Source organism: Homalodisca vitripennis, chromosome 5 (genome assembly GCF_021130785.1).
Source record: "Homalodisca vitripennis isolate AUS2020 chromosome 5, UT_GWSS_2.1, whole genome shotgun sequence".
NCBI lineage: Eukaryota > Metazoa > Arthropoda > Insecta > Hemiptera > Cicadellidae > Homalodisca > Homalodisca vitripennis.
Window position 1 is genome coordinate 105,477,840 of NC_060211.1, and position 26,897 is coordinate 105,504,736.

General features: G+C 32.8%; 2 protein-coding genes across 4 annotated transcripts in view; one reads left to right on the forward strand and one right to left on the reverse strand.

The window, feature by feature from the left end:
* LOC124362644 (vesicle-associated membrane protein 2) overlaps positions 1-12,846 on the reverse strand; it is a 45,162-nt gene extending 32,316 nt beyond the window's left edge. Inside the window, exons 1-2 of one of the 2 annotated variants that reach the window (XM_046817329.1) lie at positions 12,612-12,846; positions 3,040-3,063 (exon numbers count right to left, since the gene is read on the reverse strand). In XM_046817329.1, the coding sequence (XP_046673285.1) occupies positions 3,040-3,056 (17 nt within the window). In that variant the 5' untranslated portion in view covers positions 3,057-3,063; positions 12,612-12,846. The remainder of the gene's footprint in view (positions 1-3,039; positions 3,064-12,611) is intronic. The other variant, XM_046817330.1, reaches the window with a different exon arrangement.
* Positions 12,847-13,244: 398 nt separating this feature from the next.
* LOC124362645 (synaptobrevin-1) overlaps positions 13,245-26,897 on the forward strand; it is a 36,735-nt gene continuing 23,082 nt past the window's right edge. The window contains exon 1 of one of the 2 annotated variants that reach the window (XM_046817333.1): positions 13,245-13,296. The gene's annotated coding sequence lies outside the window, so the exon portion shown is untranslated. Of the gene's footprint in view, positions 13,297-25,537; positions 26,013-26,897 lie in introns of those variants that run through there. The other variant, XM_046817332.1, reaches the window with a different exon arrangement.

The following is a 26,897-nucleotide window of genomic DNA, read 5'->3' on the forward strand; positions in this document are numbered from 1 at the left end:
TGAGAGCATGTAACAACATGTGCCAAAGTCAGGCATCATGATTGTCAGCTGTTCAAATACAGTTGGCAGTTCGCTGATTTTGCTTGTTCATATTTCAGTATCTGGCTGAATTCATAAAGTAAATTAAAACATATATAATTCACAGTAGTATTAAACAAATTTACGGAGTATTTGCATCTTTAACCAAACAAAAAACACTTCACTGATTTTATGCTACATGATGCAACATTTCAAAATTTTATTATTTATTTTTGAAATGTTTGTTATAATAAGCATTTTAGATAACAACTAACTTACTAGTATATTATCATAAAGATTCAGTCACATTGAAAGCAATCACTGGCGAAACAACAAACCAGATTTCACTCATCGCATGAAAGATATACAAGAATTATGAAGTTTTCTTTTCTGTCCGAAAAGTTTACAAATTTACTGATGGCTGGAACCACATAGATACAGAGCGAGATTACTAAAAAAGACTATACATACCCTAAATAAACAACCAAATTTTCAATGTTAAATATTTTTATATCTGCTGACAAAATTAAAGACATTCAGTATTTTTATGTTACAGATGATCTTTAAACACAATATAGAGTTTAAAGACATACAAATAAGTTAAAACTTCATGGAACTTGATAATTTACTTGCTTTAGAAAAAGTTCAATGCCCTACACATCTCTAAACTTGTTAAACATAAAGAGATACTATTAACTAGGACCAATAATTTTTAGTGAAGAGATATATCTATAGAATGTGTATTATTTTATAATTAAATTGAGGAACTATGAAAGATTAAAATATTTGGCTCCCTGGACAGAGACAAGACTTATATTTAAAATTAATCCCAGAATAGAACTTGGCCATTTCTTAGAAAAGTCTAAGATTAACTTACTCAACTGTCCTCATTGCAACCAACACCAAAATACTGTTAACCATGTGAAGAAAATTTTTCAGGTCTTTGCTCACTAATAATAATAATAAAAGTATAACTTTTATATACATAAGATTTCATTTGAATTTAGTGATAAATACATTATTATTGAGCAAACAAAGCAAAAAAGTACATTTTATTATTCCTGTATTATCCATCAGTTTACATTATAAATATTTATTAACTATACCATTATTGAGCCTAATTTAAAAATTCTTTTGTGTGGGTTATGTTTTGTAGAAAGTAAAATCTAATAAATATATGTTTAGTTTGTGGTTACATTTGATTTGTTATTTCTCTTAATTAAATGTTCATGATTTATTTTATTTGTTTGTTCAATTTAGACTATTTGCATTTTAATAAAGTTTACTAACTTTTAAGTGAAAAAGTCAAATTGAAAGTGTCTTTAAATAAATGTTTCAAATGAAACATTTATATACTAGTACATACTTTTTCTCCAAGACATAAATTGCAGAAACAAAAACTGTAATTTGTTACAAATATAGTTACGGTAACAGTATTTAACAACTGTAAACTGTAAACAACTCTGTAAACTATGTGTAACAAATATAGTATCCATTTACATTTTATTAAAAATAATTTGCTTTATTCTATTATTTGATGTAACTGTTTATTTTAAAGTTCTATTATAAGAGGAGCTGAAGACATTACACCTGAAAAGCCCTACAAACATTCAACTACTGTTACGATGAAATGTCAAGCATTGTGAACATTCTATTTGACATTCTGTAATGTAAATTATACATGATAAACACAAAAATTAAACAAACGGATGAATTAAGTTACTTTTGTGGGCTAAGAATATGGATTAAGCCAGAAATCTTCTTCCTTTATGGCTTAAATATGATTTGAAATTAACGAATCAGATTTGAAACAAAAGATTTTTATGAAGAAGTATAGATTTTGAATCATAAGATTGTTGTTATAAATCATCCGAATGAGCACATAATCAAGTAAATAGATAATGCGTAAATGTATGGAGCAAAATTAAAAAAACTAAATAAAAATTAAAAAACCTAGTTTTGTATGAAGCTTTATAAATAAAGTAAGCTTAAATAGCAGTCACTGTTTTTTATGTTTATTATTGATGACAGATTATTTGAAAGGATGACAAGATTTATTTGTTTTTTAAAGCACCTTTCAATATCAAGATCGTCAGTTGACAAAAATTTTCTACTGAAACGTTTGACTTCATCTTCTACATGTTTCTTGTTTGGTTAACTTCAATGCATACTTATTCTTGTGTTTTATTAGAGTTTGAAATCTAAAAACTGAGCAGTGCTGGAAATGTCACATATCAGTTTTTGTTATTACACAAAATGTCTATAATCTTGTCATCCTTTGAGCAAGCAATGGATAATTGTTAAAATTAAACAATATTGCAGATACCTTGATTAGTAAAAGAAAATGGAGTGTTAAATTGTTTAATACCATACTAAATATAACCCTGTAAGCAAATTCATTGCTGAACATATTATTAGAATTCTTAAGGATATTCAATTTCAAAACTTTGAATAATTGACTTTTTGTATAAACATATAATATCAAGGTATTAGCAGCAGTTTTAATATAAATATCAACCGTATGATGCACATGCAGAAATTTAATTCCTCGCATCTACCTTTTCATACAAAAAAATACTTCACAAATAGCCCTCAACTCAGCCTTTTTTTGAGAGAAGCCAACCTTACTTGACTACAGTGTCTACATGAAACCATAACTTAACTGTAGTGAAGACTACACGTCCTTTTTGTTCTGCGAATTTGTGTTTCATTCAATGATAAAAGCAGCTCATTCAAGCAGAACTTGATGTGTTTATATTTCAAAATATGCCTTATTCCATTTTGTACATGCATATGTACAAATATAAAACTAATTAAAAATGCATCGCAACTCGGAAAGCTTGGCTATTTATTACCTCTTAGCTACTTAAGAGTGTAGACTAACTCAAGCTGAGAATTTCTGTGTACATTATAATGATAATTAGCACATTACTATATTTGAGTGTATGAAAAAGCTTACAAAGAAGTAATAGTCTGAAAGCTAGCATGAACAACTTAACCAAAATTTTCTAATTAACTTACGCATTGTCACCCTCCATGAGTGAACTGTTTTATAACAAGAAGAAACAACTGAAAAATTGTATTAAGTCTGTGAACATGGTAAAATAGCCTTCAAAAGTTTCTAAAATATACTCATTGTCAACCTATTATATAACATGCCCTTAATTATACCTAAAACGTAGTCTTTAAAATATCTTTAGTTGTTTTACATGAGAGATCTGTAATGAAGAAATGCAATAAAAATTCTGAGGTAATATCAATAACAATGTACTAAAATACGATATAAAAATCTGTTCCAGGTTAACTAAGTTAGAAAAGATATATGTTTGTAAATTTAAACATACAGTATTTTATACTTCTAATGTATGTATACCAGATCTTTGACTAAATAAAAGAGACTGCATCCATATGGAGCTTGTGTAGCAGAAATCTTATTTGGTAAAGCTAGTTCAGTCCAGTAATGCATAGATACCTGGACTCAGACAGGTTTCTTGGACAATTTTACCGGGACCCTGGCTCTCCTGAGTGCCCGGGCCTGGCCTCCCCACACATCTATTTGAAGGGATTGTGTCGATGGACTGCGCGGTGGCAGGATATGACGGGGCCCTGTCGAATATCATTTCCGGGCCCACAAAGGCTGAGTACGGCCCTGGATACCACTAAATCTTATGTTCAGATTTGTAATCCATTTTAATCTTCTAATAAATACCTCATGTTTAAGAATATATATTATTAAAGAATTTCTAGAATTTTGTACAGTGGTTTTTTGTATATAAAACTACTCTATATATATATATATATATATATATATATATATATATATATATATATATATATATATATGTGGTATCAACCAAATATTGCTCTTACAATCTAAATTTAGCTTTTTGATTTGAAATACATCCGACTATAGGGTTATACCTCATGTGCTTATGTTAATATTATTGTGTTAGTATTTTGTTTAGTTTCAAACAACACACTTTGTTGTTCAGGCAGATACTGTATTCTCAGTCCAGATACACAAACTTAATATCAGCAGATTGGTTTTAATATCCACTAACTAAATTAATATCAGCTTGTTTGATTATGATAGTTAACACTTAAATTAAAAATATATATTATTTCTTCGCTGAGTATTAGCAAAGGCTGGGCCAGAAACATTTTATTTCTGCATGTCTGTCCATAAGATATCTTGAGAATGCACTGAGGCTTGAAAATTTGCATTAAGATTCTTCACTTATATATAGGAAATAAGCTTGATAATGGTGTTGTCCCTCCATAAGGGTAACCATAAAGGCAAGGATAAAATATCAGAATTAATTAATTTTTTAAGCAAACTAAGTACAATCATATGTCATTTTAAAATAAGACATACTAACAAATTTATAGCGTAACTATCTGCAAGATATCCCAAGAAAGATTTCACCTGTTGACTGAAACTTCATTTCTACATAGGAAATAATGACCTGATTTGAAATACATCCGACTATAGGGCTATACCTCATGTGCTTATGATAATATTATTGTGTTAGTATTTTGTTTAGTTTCAAACAACACACTTGTTGTTCAGGCAGATACTGTATTCTCAGTCCAGATACACAAGCCTAATATCAGCAGATTGGTTTTAATATCCACTAACTAAATTATTATCAGCTTGTTTGATTATGATAGTTAACAATTAAATTAAAAATATATATTATTTCTTGGCTGAGTATTAGCAAAGGCTGGGCCAGAAACATTTTATTTCTGCATGTCTGTCCATAAGATATCTTGAGAATGCACTGAGACTTGAAAATTTGCATGAAGCTTCTTCACTTATATATAGGAAATAAGCTTGATAATGGTGTTGTCACTCCATAAGGGTAACCATGAAGGCAAGGATAAAATATCAGAATTAATTAATTTTTTAAGCAAACTAAGTACTAACTTAGTATCATATGACATTTTAAAATAAGACATACTAACAAATTTATAGCCTAACTATCTGCAAGATATCCCAAGAAAGATTTCACCTGTTAACTGAAACTTCGTTTCTACATAGGAAATAATGACCTCTATGATGGTGCATGTCCATATATGGCATTTGACTGAGGGTCATTAAAGCCCATATATATTATTTAGGCTGGTACTCAGTAGTCTGGCATACTTTCTTGTTTGGGGAGATGTTAACATTTTTCTGTATAATTGACTGTCTGTATGCCTGTCCAGGATATATCAAGAATTGCAATTTTACATGCAACCTCAGTGAAGCCTGATATGCAAAATATGGAGTCCCGTTCTCCTACCATGTAATTGTCAGAGTTTACTCAAAATAATATGCTTAATACTTCCCTTCGATATATTTATAATCACTGATTGCCGCCAGATAGCACACGATCACAACGCTTCAACTGTTTTTAGCATATGACATCATATCTTCCCAAAGATTGTTTAGTAATCAAAGACCAGCAATCATCAATCAACTATACTGTATTAACATGAACCGATTTGTACGTATCTGTCAACATTGAACTATGACATCTTTTCAGTTATTATAGCTAAACATGTAACGTCGTTGACAAAATAAAACGTTTCTGCCATGCTTTGGGTATTTTTTTTGTACAAATAAATAATTATCATTACGGTAATATTTAAAATGCGTTATCAAGGAAACAAATACAAATTACTCGTATTTACTCCCGCCCAACCATTTCTCCCATCAAAGATAAAACAGATAAAAGCAAGAAGCGGAATAATTGACCTTCTAGAAACAATGACGAGATGAGGAATGAATACAGTCTAGATAAATCGTAAAGCAAAAGATAAAAATAGATTGGAAAATCCGTATTAAAAGTTGCGGCATTCTCTGTAACTCCCCGGAAACAGGCCGCTAGTTCCGTCACCTAGCATACGGTGACAATTTCAAATTCATCGATATTCTAATTGAAAAGATGTTTCCAAAAGCTACTGCATCCATTTCGTGAATAATTGAGTTACGCTGTGGTTATTCCTCAACTTCCAATCTATCTTCTGGTGAACATTTCTTTCTGAAAGTCGCTTAGTCTAGTACGAAAGCGTTATTCAATATCCCGTTTTTCCTACATCAGTCACTCCGTTTTTGCTACTATCTCTTGTGCAGTGTCGCCCTGTTGGGTTCATCGGTGGTTGGGTTGTTTCTAGTTCAGCCTAGAATGTGTATTATCCCACCCATTTAGTTATCCCATTTTTAATTTACAGAGTAATGTTTATCAAAATAACGGTTTACTAGTTACACAGAAGGGTTCTTGGACGAAAGGGTGATTTTGATTGAAAGGGATTAGTTAAGACAGTAGAAGAAAGAAAAATAGAAACATTATTTCCGGTACAAATGGAAGGAAGGTTGATTTCGTGAGTGGTTGTCCCATCAATACACGTCTTTTGGAAATTATTTTTAACTCCGATTAAAAAGGTAATTTCACTGGCAGTTCTTTAAATGAAACTTTATTTAAATATTTATGGCGATCCAAAATGAAAATGCGTTTTCTTCTTGTAAACATACTTTAGACAAACAAGATGAAAAGAAAAGTTTTAGAGACACACTTTTCGATTACTTTAAGAAATACAGTTGATTTTCTAAAGAAATTGACATTAATTTTATACATCGTAGGGAGGGGGAAGCACAAGTGGGAGAATATGAGAATTTTAGGAAACTATACACATTATATAATGGACTATTAAAATGAAACAATTCAGCTTCTTATAATTTACTTCCAACATATGGACAATTTTAACCTTTCTGTGACAAGGTTATTATAAATGACTAACAGAAGACCAACACATTTGTTAGTGGTCCTAAGATTTTCACAGTTTTGCGAAGTCTGTTAACATGAATGGGCTCAATATTAGTTTAGACGAACTTCCCAATAAAATTTGTTTTAAATAGTGTGTATATTTGCTGTGCATTTATCAGTAACTCAAATTCTTTGTCCTTTTATTGTATGCTGCTTTAATTCTTCTATTTTCATAACAGAAACTGGCTGGATTTAACGCTCGAATTTCATTTTGTACAACATATTATTTCTTTGCAGTAGTATGATTTACTCATTAATATCAATATCTACACGATTATGCCTGGATTAATATTTATCTACAACACCTAATATCCCATGATTTAAGGGCGCAGGCGCTAAGTATGTACTTGGATCGTATGTGACCAACTAAATACCAACTAAAGTGTAAAATCGTCAACGTACAGGTATAAATGCTATTACACACCTACCGTGTTCTCTAGTTTGTTTGTGATTGGAGGTGCTATCACTTGGCAGTTTTTAAGCAAGTGCGAGTACTCACGTATACTTTTTACCAGTAAAGTATAATGGTACTTTGTCTGTACGGGGAGGCGACCACACCTCGTACATAGCGGCTGAACTGAGAAATCTGACTTCTGCATTTTAACGAAAATCCCCATATTTAGACCCTAAAGAATTCGGGAAATAGTTACTAATTGATGACATAAAAATGCCTCAAAATGGCTCTTTTGGGATCATTCTTGAAAAATTTTCAAATGTAATGGTAGCCGTACCTCTTTTTAAAGATTCATTGATCAATTTGAAAAAGTTTGAATTCTTTTCGTTTCTTGTGCTACATTGTGCCCCAAAATGTCAAAGTTGTTACAGTTTCACAGTTTTTTTACTGTTATCCCATTAAAAACTTTAGCAAATCTAAATTTGTATCCAATGTTACCAAAGAAATAAGTACGCTTTCTAAAACAATGTGTTAAGGTTGTTACTTTTAAATTTCCAATTCTTTTATAATCCAAATTTAGGGTATTTCAAACTGGTAATATCTAAAACCATTCAAACAGCACGGTCTTAAAAACTAAAATTTTGGTATATCGAAAGTTTGGCTTTATCTTGGATGGTTCAGAATTTGTACAAAAATACTCATTTTCATGACGTTTTGTTGCATTTAATACGCATTTGTGTTCTCCTACAGGGGATTAAAAGGGCGTACCACTTGTTTTTAAAACACTTTTCGTATATCGAGAGGTACCGTATACTTAAATTGCGAGTCCCTATGAAATTTAAACGTTGATTACGATTTATCTGTAAGTAAATTGTGACGGATTGTTTGATAACAAACTAAATAGCAATGTCAGCTATGTTTTAACTTATTTTTAAATAATCTACGTGTTGGTACGTTCAGTTACTTTCTACCGGTGTTGACAAGCTTATCTTCAACAAATGCTGAACAGTTCGGAACAAGTTTGGGATAAATTAGATATAAGAGATGATAATTGTGTCTTATATGATTGTATTTTAGTTCGTCAGTCAGTGTTGAGCTGTCCATGAAGACGTGTATTGTCTGTCAAATATGCCATTCACCAATAGAAGCTTTCTCGATGTTGATTGAGTGAGTAAGATGAATGTCTACAGAATTACACAGCTGCTGCTGCTCTGTGCTCTCGACGTTATCCGGACCGTGAACATCATTCGCGAAAGGTTTTCCAAAGACTTGCTAGCCATATCCGTGAAACTGGAAATATACAACCGGATCACAACAAAGGGAAATAGCTCACTAGGTCTGTAAGTAATGATAAGGTACCGGACATTTTGCCTACGTTTCAGCTCAATCCACGTGACTCATCTAGAAGAGTGGCTACCGATGCAGAAATTAGCCAATGATCAATACTCAAGAGTCCTTAAGGGCAATAAAAAGGAAACCCATATCGAATTACAAATCAAGACCTTCATAGAGATGGTACCTTCTAAGAATGAACTTTGGTTTGTGGGCCCGTGATAAAATGGATTAAAATGGATTCCAACTCTACATAAAAACAATTCTTACTCGAAAATAATTCGCGAGCACCTTTGCAGGCAAGGTGATGGAACGCCAAGGCTTAAAGCACTTAAACTCTACAATCCTGGTTGTCTTTGAAATATGGTTTATAACATATTTATGCCAATTTTGGCATGAACATTCATACTATGGAAAATTTATGGTTATTTCAGTGATCTGTAATATAAAAGGAGCCGAGCTGGAACCCACTAACGTTTTCTGTAACTCATCATGGACTTTGAATGAAACCATTTTAACCAAGGATAGTTATTCTAGTTAGTCTTAACCAAAGGGCCGGAGCCTAAGAGCCAAGCATTTTTTTCTGTTAAACTGCCCTTAATGCTGTTAAACTGTCATAAATGCATGGTTTTTAATAATAACTACCATAATATTGTATGTTACAATATTAGTTAAGGACAGTTAATGATCGCATGGGGGAGGGGAGTTTCTGCATGACTACTTTGGATATCTAGTGCATAGATTGTAACCTAATTTACATGTATATTGTGAGGCATACTAAAAGTTAATATGGCTCTACAAATGAGGATATCTCTGAACGTGAAGGTGCATCTAGGAATATAAATGTTTATCAGAATTAATTAGTGTGTATGCCTAAGCTTGTAATAGCTATAATTAGTTTAGAGTGGCTCAGAGGTATGTATAGTTTGTAGTAAGTATTGTAAATTCTGGAAACCACTACGTTAGGCCCAATTACTATCAGGACCTTGGATAATAATATTAATAGTTTACTATGTTTTATAATGAATCCGTAAAGTCTTTAAAAATGAAGTTATGCTAATTTTTCTAAATATTTGAAAATATTATAGATTTTATCTGTTTAACATCATGTATTATATAGCTATACAGTTATTGTAAAGTAAAGTAAAGATGTCTTATTTTATCAGGTGAAGTTAGGGCTAAGAAGCTCTGTCTAACACTTGTATGTTAAGTCTTCATTCTAAGTCTATTGCAGTAATAATTCGATTAACGTATTCTCCTTAACTTTTGGTTATGCATTATTGTTTTGATGTATAATTAATAATCAAGTAAATTATATATAGTTTCAATTACAGTACGTGGGAATGGGTTTAAAGATTGCCAAATTGGGAAGCCCTAGAGTAAAAGTGTTCACCAGCTAAGGACAGGGCCCCGCATAAGCTGAGGACGGCCCTGCATGACTATGTCATTGTGACAGCTGCGCCCCAAACTGGACATTAATTCCGCAGAATCGGCATGATGATGGCACGAATTCCGACAAGCGATTGTCTAACTGTTGGATTTCCAATCATGTGGTGATTTATTACATAATGATTCACTTAGTAGGCTTATGCAATATAAAGTGCGCTCGTGAAAACGATAACGTCCATATTTTCTAATCGAATTAGACAGTTTATGAATGCCTTAGATAAGTTCGTTATCAACAAGTTTCAGGATGGCGGGGGTATTTGTGCCAAATCTTTATACAGACATACTAAGAGTGAAACCTTTTTAAAAAAATTTCAAAGCACTTTTATACTCACAGTACACATATGTAATATCTCTTTAGGCTTCAAGTTGGCAATCGCCCAAAGTTTCGAAAGGAAATAGCTTAATATTTCCTTTTAGGCATTGGGGAGCTAAACAGTAAAGGGCTTATAAACTGTCCTCATTTACAATTAGAGTTGTTTCAATTTTTTTTACACGTCATACTTTCCATGTGGTTTCCGTACCATACATTATTCAAAGAAGTATAAGATAACAACGAAACAATGCTAGTAAATAGTTTTACAAACGTTATTTCCAAACAGTAGCAAAAGAATGAAGTCTACTTATTTATACATTTTTTATACGATAGCAACTTTTTAAATCTTGCAATGTTCCAAGACGACAAAGCCTCTAAATTTGAAATTACAATATTCTGAGCATGTGAATTACACTCGTCCATAAAATTAATTACCTGTGCCGTTTAAATTAAAAGTCCAAAACGAATAATGTATCTTCGGTTGTATATTTTTTGATGATATCTACCACATATTAAATATATCTTTCTGTTAGAACAGCGCCGTAATGTACACTTGTAATTTGTACACTCTACACTAAAAGTTGTGATTTACATCGATTACACAATACTCGTACGTGTATATGTAGTATTAAAAATATTTTTACTGGGGTTGCTTCTTAATTTTTTTTCGGAGTAATCGGTTGTAAAATCGTTCTGAAAGATTTTAAGATTTAACTGTCTCAATATTTAAAAAAAACATTCAAGATGCGTGTTTTAGACGTAATTATTGCAACATGTAATAGTAACAATTGCAATGATTTTGTTATTAACCAATAAATACGTGTATTGCAATAACAAATCAGAACAATTTATCGTATTTGAATGCCCTTATTCAAACAAATAATATATAATAAAATGTAAAATAGTACATTAAACAATCCTACAATTTGTTTTTAGAAAATCTCCCATTCCCTACGCCACTCCGATTCCATTCGGTCCAACGACACCCGCCCTCAGAATTAAAAAAAACCGCATATTCAAATTTACCTAAGACCTAACCATTCCAAATTTGAAAATGAGGAATAATGATATGAACGTAAAATCGTTCAAGTCAAAAAGTCCTAGTTCATTTGTAATTTTTACGCTTCGTTAAGACTTAAGTTCGCAATGCAGCATCTGTACCTATCGAATTCCACGCCCAAAATGAGGAGGGGTACATGGAGATGTCCTAAATACTGTAATTATTAATAGTTTTGGAACACATCTGCAAATCACAAAAGATTCATCCCTCTAAAATCACGAAAATATGAAATAACTTAATTAGTTTCCTTCTATAATTGCCTTTGCTTCCCAAGGTCTTAACTATCGTTTGTCAGTTTCTTCTTTTGTTTCTTTAAGTTTCATTGTGCATTTACGAGTGTAAAATTAATTCTTTACCTTTTTGAATTTATTTTATTTTTAAATAGCACAATAGTATATGTAGTACATCATATATATTTTTGAAAAAAAAAAATTGAAAGTGCCAGACTTTAAACGATTTCGTTTAATATAATCTGATTTTTAGTAGTATGTGTGTTACTTTAAACGTATAACTTAGAATACCATTCGCTCTACTTAACCTTTTTTCAAACCAAACATATTTGACCCCTTCATATCACATTCTTATCTCTTTAAAATATTGTTATACTACTTATACTTCGTTAGCTTTACTTTTTATTCTTTACAATAACAGCGTCAAAGTTATCTTCTTTAATTTAATTATTTTGCACTGTTCCCGTGTTATTCTTTTTCAGCTATAATACTTAACAACACTTTAATATTTTTTTCAGTTTATGTAATGTCCTATTTATATCTCCTTTCAGCTTATATGTTTCAAATGTACATGGTACAAATTTACACGAAAGTTGAATTAGGTTACTACCATTTTAATAAGCTATTGTATGATACTTAAAAAAAGTGTTTCGTTACATTTATGACCGCAAAAATGGGAATAGGTAGCCTACACCCACGCATTGATAAAATCGATCTGTAATTTAGTTGGTTCTTGTTTAAAGTCAAGGTACACTAATACATTGTTTTAATAACGTTTCAGAATGATAACCTTATATCTCGACATATACAGTTTGTAATCTCAAATAAAAGAATGTCGATTCCAATCTAATCCCCTGTAATATGCTCCAATTGTTCCATTTTCTCATATCGTCTGTAATGAAAGAGGGTGAAATCACCACCCCCAACTGACAAAAGACTTACAAGGCTTTTAGGTTTCTAAAGATCTAGTACGGCTACTGCTATGAGACGTCTCGGGTTTACTTACATGTTTCGAAACTATTTACAACGACGACTTTCCAACAACACTCACAAAACGCACGAGAATTTATCCAGATTTGGTGAAGTGTCAAACAATCATCCAGCAACCAAGTATTGATAACTGCAGCGAACGAGGAACGGCGCTACAATCGTGCAGGCCGTGGCAGTGGCGCACATCGATCGCTCTCCCCGCGCATGTGTTCCACCGCGGCGCGGCACACACACCACCGGCCCAACTGACCGTCTTTCCTCGCCCTACATGTATTCCCTCGGCCTGATATCTGTAACAAATATTCTTTGGCAAAAACAATCCAAATATTGTATGACGTACGACAAGTATTCAATCTACAATGAATCATATTATTCTTGTACAATCAAGTGTACAAGCCCCATCTCCCATTTCTAGAGACGCTTTACCTTTTCTTATATTTATTTACAGATAAATTAAACCATTCTCATTTGTTTCCATCGATAAGCAATAATGAAATCTTATATATGATGCGGGACACGGGAAGATGGAGGAGGGGTGTCGAGCCCTAGAGCGCATACCGGGAAGTGGTTACCAGTGCGTGGGTGGGGGCGGGGTGCGTTCGAACGGGCACGGGTCAATACTGCCGTGACATCGTGGGAGACCGGAGCTGTTTGCTTAGGCGGCTACTGAACGTGGGAAGATGGCACCTACTATCATGAAGGTAATGTCACGTTTCATTATTATTAAATGTTAAACGTATTTAGTCAGGTTGCAGTTACAAAGTCCAAGTGTTAGACAATAATTGTACCTTTTATTGATTACATCAATAATCCAAATGTAACATTTTTGTAATGTCTTGTTGCATTGGACGTTTATCGAAATAAACTGTTTTTTATCTAAAACTTAAAATAAATTTTGATTATTGCCGTTTATTGGCAAGAAATTCTTTGTATCATCCTCTTTTAAAACTGAAATCAATTACTTTGGCTTGAACAAAAAGTGATAAAGTTACTTCATGTTATTTGATAGCCTTGAATAATATATTCCAGAATCTTAAAATACATTAAGTAGTTAGACAAAATCAAAGTGCAGAAAGTACACAAATACAAGAATATAGTTAAAAATATATTTGTTGTAATTCTTGAATAATTTTTTGATGTTAATAATACAAACAAACATTTTAATAGTGCTTAGGTAGCTCTTACAGTTACATAATAATTCCAGTGGATGAAAGTTCCCATAATGATGCTTAGCTGTACGTGTCCTAGTCCTATAAGGTTTCTCTAGTGTAGAATGGAATAGCCTCTACCGCTATAAACGACTTCTTAAGATGCGGCTCACCATTATCTTCGTATCCTTGTAGGCGGTTCCACAATTATTATAGATGAAATTTGTCTACGTTGTTGATCTTTTTGAAGTGGTGGACCGATGATTGTCAAATGACCCCAAAGAATAACATGATTTCGGACATTTGCCATCGCGTCAAAGTAGAACTCTTGGCACAATGAACAAGAGTGTAGGATTCAAGTTCTCGAAACATGGAGGTCTACTTTTAACATACAACCAGAGCAATTATCCAAAATCCTGTAATCCTTTCCAATCATTCGTCGTCAATTTAAACAAAGAAATTAGATCTAGTTAACAGATTTACGAGTCTCCAGTTTTGTTGCTATCATTACAGCTAGTACTGTGTGCGCTTATTGCGCTTGATAACTTAGGTGAGCCACATTGATCAAGATTAGTCTACTACTTTTTGGGAACCTCTGATTCTACTCTTTATCGGATGTTAGATGTGGGCGTATTGCCTTTACAATTGAGGTATTCGTATATAATAAATAACCTATTACCTTGTGTGAATATTTATTTATGATAAGATGGACAAAATAATTGCACAACTAGAGTTGGAAGCATTGTAATATATAAGACCGTAGTCCTCGGTCTGGTGTCTATGTCACGTTCTGTAACCCTGCTTCTCAGAGGTAAAACATTTCGATATTGGTTATACGTTTTATAAGCTAAATGGCTCTCAACGGTGTTATAAGAAAGATGTTCTTCTCAAAGCCTCTCTGTTCGGATGATTTGGAAATTCATTCGTATGTATTTCTTACAGTTCAACCATGTTATTCTTTGCAAAATTGATAACTTGCTCTCTAACCAAGAGGTCATTGGTTCGATTCTCGGGTAGGTAAAAATTTACAATGGGTTGGACCGTTTGCTCTCAAAGAAGTTCGGTACGGCTGAGTAAAATATCACAGGCAAGGCATAAGAGAGAACCACTTAGAAGATATAAAATAAACAAAAATGATTTAAGAAAATGAGTAGTTTTCTGAAAATTAGTAAACTCGTTCATTGATACTTACAACAATGCATACACAAGTGTTTGGGATCGCCTATGGTGAATATGATGTGAAAATAGTCAAATATAATATTTCCATGCATCTTTGTGTATAAACCTGTTTTCCAAGTTAAACACACGGATTTTGAGTTCTTTAACACAGAGGAAGCAAAGACTCGTTATATCATTAAATATTAAAAAGCAAATGCCTTCTGGAGTCACTGTTTTGCGTTAGTGTGTTTTCGCTCATTAATGAACCATGAAATAAGGTCAAGTGATACATAGTGATGTGTTAGCCATCAGCTAGAGATTGATGATCTCTTATTTCATAAGCAATAATCTGAATAGTTATAACTTTGAGAGCAACAAATTTAACCAGCAGTACACACAGTAGTTTAGTTTCCATTACTATTAATTTCCCCCCTCCCAATTTTATTTAATCGCAATTCTTGTATATTTAAATTTCAAAAAATTAATATGAAAGTACTGTACTTTATATTATATGAAAACAAAATTGCATTTAAGATTTACATAAATGTAGACTTACTAGTAAATTAGTTACTAGGCTATCTTCGGTATGAATTAAAAAGGTTTATTCATAAAAGGTAGTAACTTACTTTAAACTTACTTTAAAACTTGTGTGTGTGTTTTTTTTTTTCATTTTCAGAACACAATTTTGTATTGAATGACGATGTTCATTACGTTTAATGCAATAACTACAGTATGATTTATTACCTCAAAGAATAATACCTTTACAGATCAAATGTATAATGCAGGTGCATACGCGAAGTACATTTGGAGCTGTATTGTTTCCCTATTAATAAAAATTAATTGATTTGCCTATAACTGGTGGTAGACTAATAAACCGACCATATGAAACGTATAATTTATTACTTTTTATCATGAATAGTTAATAACTATATCTTAAAAGAAAACAATAGGTGTGTTCTAATAAACTTTAATTATTGATGGCTCCGACATAAAATTGCATTTCAAATTCATAAAAAACGAACCTGAGAAAACAACTAGCTTCGCACAGCAAACGGCAAATTTGTGGAAACGGCCCTAAATATTTAACTAGTAGAAATGTAACGTTTTATCATTAGTTGATCAAAGTGAAATTGTTCATGTTATGACAATGCTATGACTTCTCATACAAATACAATTTGTTTTGTTGTTTTATTTCTACGAAAGCATTATTATTGAGAAGTAATATTACTTCAAGCGCTAACTGATTCGTCGTTCTGCTTATTGCGCTTGGACTTGTTATTGCGTAATGCAATTCCCTTGCCAATACAACGATTCCATTGTTTAAAACTTATCGGGAGATATAATCAATCTTCTAATATGACGTCAATCGCAGAACAGTAAAAAAGTTACCCAATAATATAAGAAATTATATATTTTTAAATAAAATAAATAAGTCTTCAAGACATAATGCATAATATTGCAAAGTCATATTCAGGATCTTAGCTTTAAATTTTGAAATATTTACTACAGGTTTTATTCGCAATCGGAAAGGATAATTTGCCACGATCTATAACCTTACGCTAGCCAACTCAATCTTTACATCCTTAGATACTGATCTAAGCAAATAACATGTATATAGTCTCTCATTATTGAGTTTTTGCTCATTATCCTCAATATCTTAATATTTCTAGTTGCCAGGTTGCTCAGAAGATGCGGGTGATACCTATTTTTTCTGAGCCAGTGTTTCTATGTGTTCTACTTAGCATGTGTAAACCAGCCAGAAGTGTAGCCTCCTATTAGGGCAGTGTATCATGCGGCTGTTCTGTAATAGAAATTTTGAATAAAAGGGAGTGTATGCTATATAATGTGATCTTTTTTGTATCAAGGATTCTTTTTTTGGCAATTATTCGTTGTGAGTAGCATTTATTATTCTGACAATGGCTTGGTGACGTACAAAGTACCGATATTATAATTTTATTTCTAAATAATTTTTGAAGTTTATTTTTTTACTAACTACTCTTCTGACTCTAAGAAAGGTTAACGAACATATTTGGGAATCAATTACTAGAGGCCTGTATATTTTTATAATAACGTAAAAGATTCCAATAGTCTACTCTCGGATCAAAAATTAAAGAAAAAAACTAACATCAAAAAACTACAGAGTGTGAACACCGATCAAAAACTAACTAGTATAGCTATAATTACGGGAGTCACATTACAACTTTGCCTATTTATAACAAGCTAAACTTTTTCAATAAGCAAAATTATTGGAAAATTAGTATATGTTGGTCATTTCCAACTCGGTAGGCTATACTAATTTGAAAATTATATCTAGTTGCATTTTATTTATATCGCCACAGCGCAGAGCAAGGTTCCAGTTAGGCCATGGATTCTTTCTCGGGTAGGAAAAAATTGCAATGGGTTGGACCGTTTGCCCTCAAAGAAGTTCGGTACGGCTGATTAAAATGTCACAGATGTAATAAAAAAAAACATAGAAAGTATATAGAAATAAAAATGTCAAAAGGAAATCAGTAATTTTCGTACTGCCGCAAATAGTGCTTTCGCAACGAGAATTTGGGAAATTATGGCGATATTGTTCATCCGTACTTACAATGCATAAGTATTGACATAAGTATTTTGGATCACTTATTGGGTATCTGAAATGTACTCGTATATAATATTGCCAATCAATGGCTATAAGCCTACATATTTTTTATAATGCCATAAAGGTTTTCAATAACCTGCTCTCTGATCAAGAAGTATGGATCCACGAGTTTGAACATTAACCAAAAACTAATAAAGCTATAATTACAGGAATTACATTGTTCAGAAATAAACAAGCGAAATCATTTTAATTTACGAGTAACTCTCGTAATTATAGCTATATTAGTTAGTTTGTGGTTAATGTTCAAACTCGTGTAGCCTATCCATACTTTTTGTTCAGATAGTAGTGATATCATATTTTGTCATACTTTTTGGATGTCTAATGCAATTACAATTATCGTTTTTATTTTTTCACTAGCACGTACCCGCGGCTTCGCCCTTCATTTCTATACAACATTCCGTGTATTTGTTTGAATAGCTCTCACGATTTCAGTAACACTTGATCAATGCAGAGAAACTCCATGTCGAAGTTCATAATTTTCTTGAACGCACTTGTGATGTAATATGACAGAGCCGTAGGATATTTTTAAAGTCGAATCAGTCATATATCGTGCATTAGGTACCCACTTTAGAATATTCATGATTAAGAAGACCAGAAGTTAAGCAAAATTGTAAGTAATTATTATTTCAGGTTTTGCACTTCCAGTTCAAATTAATCATATTTTCCAACGCAAAATTGGAGTTTGCTATTTTGCCCGAGAAACAATATAAATAAAACTGTATATAATGTTGTAATGAGGCTGGATTCAAAACAGTATAGTTTTCTAAATGGTATAAATATAGATATTGTAATTGAAAATAAAAACTAAAATCAACATCAATAATATTAACACATTTCTATACTTACATTATGACAGTTGTAATTCATATGTAAATATGATACATTAAATTACATGTTCTTGCTTCCAAATCCATGTTTGCTTTATCATAATATGCCTACTATTTCCTTGGTCCAGTCTAGGAAGTATATCAGTAGTTATATAACTAATCAGTATCGTATACCTTATCAGTGAGTGAGAAAGGGTGCGATGTACCCTCGACAAACAAACTCGAATGTAAACAAATTGAAAATAGTGGTTAAAATAATTAAATATATCATCGTTTTGTAATAAAAAAATTATGGTTGCCTGTAAAGTCGGTTTTACGGGCGAAGATTTTACGTGACAACGTCTTTTTCTCGGTAGAATATTTATTGATATGAATATTATTAAATTGCACAATAGGAACAAGGAATTGAATGAAAATAAGAATTGCACAAATTTTAACTATAGAAATATATTTTGTTTACTAAAACATTGTACATAATTTGAAATTAATTAAAATTTGTTATTGTAAATGGTAAAGTTGAATAAAACATTTACTAAAATTGGAATTTGAAATTCTTGCTAAACACAGTTAAATTCTAACTTCGCGCGTGGTGATTGGTCGGTTTAGTTCGTTTGTTTGGTCGCACTGTTATGACAGGTTAGAGGTTATAATTTGTTATTTTAAATGTTTGACTAGCAATACGCGCTGTTTCTTCTCAATCGACTGAATTACGATTGATTGCAGAGTGATTTAAACTAATAATTTACTTAACACTATCAACATTTGTCAATAGATGACATAACCTATAAACTCAGTTTCTCAACTTTTGTGTCAATCTAACAATTAATCAATCAATCATAGTTTACGATAATGAAATATCAGTGTACAATTATTTACCTTTATTGTTGTAGTTGTTGTAAATGACGAATCTAAGCACTCTACATTTTCACGAATAAACATAGTTATCTGCTTTATCCCGTGCGGCGGACCCACAGTTATCTGCTTTATCCCGTGCGGATCCCGTGCGGCGGACCCACTGGACGGGCATCGTAACGTTACCGGGCGTTACACTTTTTCATGAGTGACTCCGAGCCGCAACCTAATTTAAGACGTTGTCACGTCAAAACAATGTTTTTACAGAATAGCTGATTACATTTAACTGACTCTTTCAATTAACATTTCGCTACTTTATAGACAAATATGGGATATGTCACTGCTTGAGTCACCATTGGGGAGTAACCCGGACGGATTTTCGAAATAAGAATAAACCTATATTCGTCCCAGGGTCCCTAAAAATGACAATTTGAAATTTGTATGTACAAATTGGTTAAGTATTTTACGTATGAAAGCAAAAAAGGTGCTTTCGCATTTATAACATTAATTCGGATTAGGACTGGGCCTTATTTTACTCTTGTCTCGTATAGTTTATTAATATTATATTTTAGAGTTAGACCTAAATTCAAAGCGAAAGATACATGTGTGAGAGCTGAAGCATTACGCAACTATAATAACTGTACATAACTATAATCGTAGTGATCTATGATCCCTGACGGAGCCGGGTCCCGGCGACTCGATAAACATCTCACTTCATATGACCTATAGACCTATATTACATCAGAAACAATTTTTTATTGTTTGGGTAGTATTCACTCATGTATTAGAGCGAAACAAAAAGTGTTTTTGTGTTATTGTAGATTGTGATAACCAAATATATGTACTAAAACATAGTTTTCTGTTTACAATTTAAGCGTTCTGCATTAAAAAAATAATGACAATTAAAAGATTCTTATACAGCATTTGTTTTATGTCTCATAAAGAACGAAATACTAAAAATTGGGAGTTCTGAGTCAATTGTTAAAGGCCTTATTAATTTTTGTGTAAACCCTTATGAAATCGGTATTAACAATCATTTCGAGTTTATACTGTATGATACTATACGTAGGCTACTAGATGTGAATATTCATTTGGATTTATTCTCATTAGACATTTATGCATTTATAAATCACGCAATATTTATTTATTAATGACTGTCTTTACTTGTGAATGAGGGTGTGGATGAAGCGAGGTACAGTCACAAGACTGAATTCTACACACGCTGTGCCCAGTATACCAAAAATCAAAAGAACAGTCTATCTAGTAATTTGGTCACATTGGATGAAGTAATGTCGACATCCTAAGGATGGATAATCACTGTACCACCCAGTAGGGGGGTTCTACAGGACCTGGTGTGGATCAGTCTCTGCAGACTGCACGAACGGGGTCAGTCTCTGCAGAACATCACAATTAAAACACTCTGAACTATCACTATTAAAACATGTGAACAGCCTTTGCAGACTGCAAAACGTGATTGGCCTCTGCAGACTCCAACGTGTGATCAGTATATACAGACTGTAATACGTGATCAGCCTCTGCAGACTCCAACAGATGATCAGTCTTTGCACACTGCACGAACGGGAACAGTCTCTGCAGAATGCAGCACATGATCAGTCTCTGCAGCTGCAAGAACGATCAGTCTCTCCCGCATTTCACTCGCTCTCTCGCACTATCACTAGTTGGAAGATTTAGAATAATTTCTGTGAGATACAAGTTATTCATAGTAGACTATACATAGTAGACAGTAGAGAACTTTTCTTGTAAATTGATAGAAGAACTTATTTAATTATTTATATCAGTGAATTAACAATAAATCCAATTTGACACCGTTGTGCAGCGTATCTCTGTGAGTTCCTGCTCTTCAGGCGTTAAGACTTAGTCTGGTTATCTTGCCACTCGGATAATCAGCGTGGTCCCGTAACATTTGTAACAATAACCTTTCTGTTGCTCAGCAAAAAATGTAATTTTTCCGTATATGGTAGTAAAAGCATATATGTATTTCCTAAATATATATTTAAAAAAACAAAGGCACAATACTTTTATTTGTTTTATCTTTATGACACTCCACTTTTTATAATTCTCGACAATTTTATAAAATATTTATAAAGCTTTCAGTCAACAATAACGCACAAACTTCACAATTTGTATTTCAGGCAATAATCCTTGTACCCTATCCTCTTTTGAGGAGTGTTCTATACGTTCATCCCCATCTGTGTCAACCCCTTGAAATGAAATGTTCTATACGCCATTGTCCGCAATTCAACTGTATCGAGTGTTTGACTTATGTTCCACGACTTCTATTGTATCTATTTTGTAAAACATTTTCGTGTACTGTAAACTGCATGCAAGGAACAGTGTTGGTGAGGATTATGGAGCGGAAAAATCTTTAATTTAGTAGAGTAAGGTAACATGAATTTCTTTTTTCTAATATACACTCAGGGCAGTCGATGAGGCACGTACGCTCAATTCATGATTTTAATACAATACAAACAAAACTAGTTGTATCATTCTGGAATCAAATAAAACTAATTTAACCCCCCAATTACTTTTTAAGCAAGATTGTAATTTTGTTCTTCTAAATTTACAGTACACCGTGATATTTCTACCAAATCGGTTACAAACACTACCTTAATAACTATTTTTCAGCAACATAAAAGATATATTCATTTTCAATTTTTTCATTCAATCTTTAATGCAACTCTTTAAAAACAGTAGGCCTATACAATAACCAAATGTGTTCTAACTGGAAACATTGTGATAAATATCCATAGATAGGTATCCATATTATGAAGAATATATTTGTAAAAGAGTATAAGTTAAACTGATTGGTAATTACTTATTACAAATTTCTGAGAACCGTAAGAAATGACAACATTCTTTTGCAATGATAAGTTAAATTATTAGACTGAATTCAAGGTACATTACAAGTAATGAGGATAATTGTCAAGTTCGCCACAAAATTGGAATAACTCAAAATGTTGTTACCCAAACTTAATGATAGAATTGTTAAATATATTAGAGCAGATCAATCTACATACTCAAGTTTAAAACTGCAGGACTGATTGGTAGTATAGGAAACTTAAACGTTCAATTTTGTCAGAATGTCTGCATAACTATTTATTCCGACAAAAGAAAATTTGACAACAACAAAGGGAATTGCTGTATTTCAAGCTGATGGTGGTTGTCCTGATTGCAATCCAAAATTTATCATGTATCCAAAAATTGAAGCACTAGAAAGAGTGCAACTTCATTGTTCAAGCAAGGTTGCATCCAATACTTTATCCTTTGTTTTTCCTTACGAAATAAAGCTCGGGTTCGACGGATGTTTCAAGTTGAAGGTCGAGCTTGCACCGAAATATTGTGACTGAACTCCATAACCATAAGACGAGAATTTGTAGCCAACTTTATTGTTATAAATTGTCGTTACATTACGTAGTTGGCATGTTCACTACTTTGGAAGAAGAGCACTTGTTAGAATTAAATAGTCAAAACTTGAAGGTAAAGTACATGAGATTTGCCATAAGAGCTTGTACAGGTTTTCGCTATGACTTGTTAGAACGTGATAAGTGAAGTGTTTATAGTGTGGTGTGTTTTTAAAACCGAACAGCATAGTTTGGAGAAACGGTGTGTGTGCCATTAAATTTTGTGTTAGGCTGGGTGAATATGCGACTTTGACTTTTGAAAAGTAGCAAAAAGCTTATGGGGAACAATCAGAGCACAAGGTTTTCGGTGGCATAAGGCATTTTTAAAGGGTCAGGAGTTAGTTGAAGATGAAGCCAGTTCTGGGAGGCCTATAACATAGAATACTGATGAGAACATCGAACGAATTAGGGCTCTGGTGAGGTGAGACCGTCGACTTACATTAAGACTATGAGTAAATAGTTGAGTTTGAATAGTTTCACTCTTCATCAGATTATTAGATAAGATTTGGGCCTGCGAAAGGTGTGTGCCAAGATGGTACCAAAAAACCTGACAATTTTACAAAAATACAATCGCAAGTATGTATGCCATGATCTTGACAATATTGAAAATGGCCCACATTTTGTGTCACATATCACTGGTGAATCATGGGTTTTCGAGTATGATCCCGAGAAAAAACGGCAAAGGGAAGAGTGGCACACTCCCCTATCTTCTCGACCAGGAAAAGCTCGAATGATCAAATAAAAAATCAAGACCATGCTTACTTTTTTGATATTACGGGATCGTTCACAGAGTTTTTGCCTCCAGGACAACCTGTTAACATTTTATTCGCGTTATCAGAAAATATTTCATGCTAGGAAATATCAAAGGATGTCGAAAAGCAGAAGGTAAAGATCAATGTGTTTTTATAGTATGAACTTCGGATTGGGTTTTGGAAAAAGAAGTTAGTTCGCATAATATCAATCATGTTTTGAACATTCAGGGAGAGGTATCTCTCCATATGATAAAAAGATTTGATCGTATGTGACTGGTCTAAGTTGAACTAACTCGGTGTTTAAGTCTTCCATTACAATAACTTGACTGGAGCAAAACAACAGGTTAAGACGTTAACCAAGATTAGAAGTTCTATAACAGATGGCTACTAAGAATTGTGATCTATTAAAACTAACGTCTAGAAAGAAACATGTACAGTATTCTGACCGTCATGTGCCTAATGTCTCAGAAGATAGAAGAGTAGATACAGCAAGGAATATGAACCAGACGAAAAAACAGTGACATCTCCACTACCCTAGGCAGTCAGTTATTCCTGTACGAGTAGCCCATTAACTCGACAGTCCGGTATCTCAAAAAAGGTTTCAGCCAATTCTCAGAAACTAATATTAAATCAAACTGAGAAGAGTGAAATATTGTTCTGAAATTGCCAATGTGACAAAAGAGCGACTAAGCATTAACATGAGCAGCCATTAAAAAGTTTTCGTAGAGAGGGGGAGAGCACTATCGGCTTTGGAAGAACTATCAGTCGGGTATCCCAACCCAACAGCGCGGGCAGTGAGTGGCAGGCAACACCGACGGTCACGAAATTCTGGGCAACCCTAACACACAACATACATTCGAAAACCAGTATGCTCTAATACATTATTTATACAAAAATACAAATTTATACGTGTATAAAAATTACAGTATTTATACAAGATGCACATTGAATCTGATGTCAAAGCATGACCTGACAAGGTATCGGCAAAATATAACTTACATGAATGACAAATTACAATTTTAAGATAAATATGCAATATATAAATAATAAGCAAATACCGGTATATACAACAGTTTAAAGAACATTTTTAGTGTATGTGTAAAATTAAACTATTTTAGTGGTAAAAATTCACAATTCAATATTTTAAACAAAACAAATATTAAAACCTTTATAAATAACTAGCTGTTTTCCGCGGCTTTGCACGTTTTTCATTAGCCCTGCCTGTGTATAAACGCTTCTGGTTCAAGTGAAATATATTTCTAACGCCGATGTAGTTTGCCTTGTTGTCACGATCAAGAAAGTCTGTTAATTAATAGTGTATGTTTATAGCCATTGTACATGCACATGTACTTTATTATAAAGTGGTTGAACACTCAATTTTGAAGTTCAAACTGATGCTTATTTTTAAGACAAATATACGTCACAACTTAGCGTCATAACTTCAAATAGTGTTTGCCTATGTAATATACGTAACTGTCTCGTAATTGCAGTTTATAATGTGCAGACGTTTTGAAAACTTTTATCTTTTGCAGTGCCGCCTAGAGGCGAGTTAAATTGGCATCAATGGGCATACCATATAAACCTTCTCCGTGGGAAAATACATATGCATTCACATTTTCATAACAATCGGTCAAATAGTTTACGATTCTATAAAGACAAACAGACAACATTATATATATATATATATATATATATATATATATATATATATATATATATATATATATAATCAAAATAGTAATTTGTTGTAAATAATTTTACATTGTAATAATTGTAATAAAAATGTAGTAACTAATACAATCGAAGTTAATATTCCGTTCCTGGCTTTTTTACGAGCCCCTGAGCATCAAAAAAGGTAGCTACGCTACATCAGATATACATATATTTATCTAGCTATATCTCTCTCTCTCTCTCTTTGTCTCTGGGCCCGAAGTGCGATAATTAATTACCCTTTACCCAGAATACATAAAATAACAGATAAATGAGTGCAGTGCAATAGTGCATTGATGACATTGTCAGTTCCGTATCCGGGATAGAGGCTATTATATTATGATGTTATGTAAGAACTACGAACTTTTTTTGTATCATTTCGTACGTACAGTAACATTAAATGACAAAGGGCACTCTTCTGTTATTGTTATTTATTTCATTAAAACTTTAAAATGCACAAAAAATTAACTAAAGACATGTCCGAAGTTTAACTTATTCAGTTACTGTAATCAAACTATGATTTTTGTTCATTGAAGCTTTTATTAGATAATGACTAATGAGGATAATAGACAACTTGGCATAACTGGAACTTCTCATCACTGACTATACAGCCAGTGACGTAGACGGAGGTCTTGATCACTGCTGACTAAATGACAGGTGTGGACCGAGTACTACTTTTACTGTTGTTTGTCTAGTTTCATAAGTGATATTAACTTTAATCCTTTTCGTTAATGTGTGATTGAGAGTGATTCTAGCACAGTTATTAGCGAAGTCTGTTTAACAAATTAAAAACTCCGCAACTCTCATATATAATTCCGTCTTTTATGTGAAAATTGTCTTCATAATCCAGATTCAGCCTGTTGAAGGGTACTGGACATTAGGCTACAACAAAGTATTTCATTTGGTGAGTTATACATTATTTCACTAGTCTATGCAATAAAGATATAAGTTGATATTAAAAGCCTATATATGTATATAATCTATGTAGGTTTTATATATATATATATATATATATATATATATATATATATTATATTCTGCTAAATTGTCCGATTAGCTAATACTGAATTTATTAATAGACCTAGAGAGAGGCAGTGTCTTATAATACTTTACTAATGAACTCAAGTGTATGGATGTTAAACTTAAATATTTTATATAAACATTATTCATGTAGGCTCCAAATGTATCAAAGTGTAAAACTTAGGCCTATTCCGGCTGCAGTATAAGCGGCCACCATGACAATTGAATCATCGATATACAGGTACTTTGCTATTATCCGGTAGCCACTATTTTTTATATAGACAGAACTTTATATTACGTTCTGTGAAAACTACATGTCATTATGACGGTCAGTTCTTGTTTCTACCTGTCAAAAGAAACTGATGTCAGCAAGAAGGAGTCCATTCTGTACTTATTTACTCGGTTACTTGTTATGCTATAATCGGTTTCTATTAGGTTATCATAAATATGTTAATAGTTGTATACCAAATTTAAAGATAACCTTTACGAGCACTCAGTGATCGGAGCTTAACTTTGGGTTCTATCTTGAGAGATGATGTTTTACTTTTCTTGCAATGTGCCACGGACATCCGCAATGACGACCAGGACCATTTCAGATTAGTCACTTCCTAGATTGTTCCAATTTTTCTGACGTCAGATTACATTGGTTGAACTGGCACATGACCGGAGGTCAGGAATAGAAATACCCCTGGCTATCAGTGTGGACTTCGATGCTCTGCACTACCGGCGAAAGAAGAAAAGGGTCCCTTGATTTAGTACCTAAATTCAA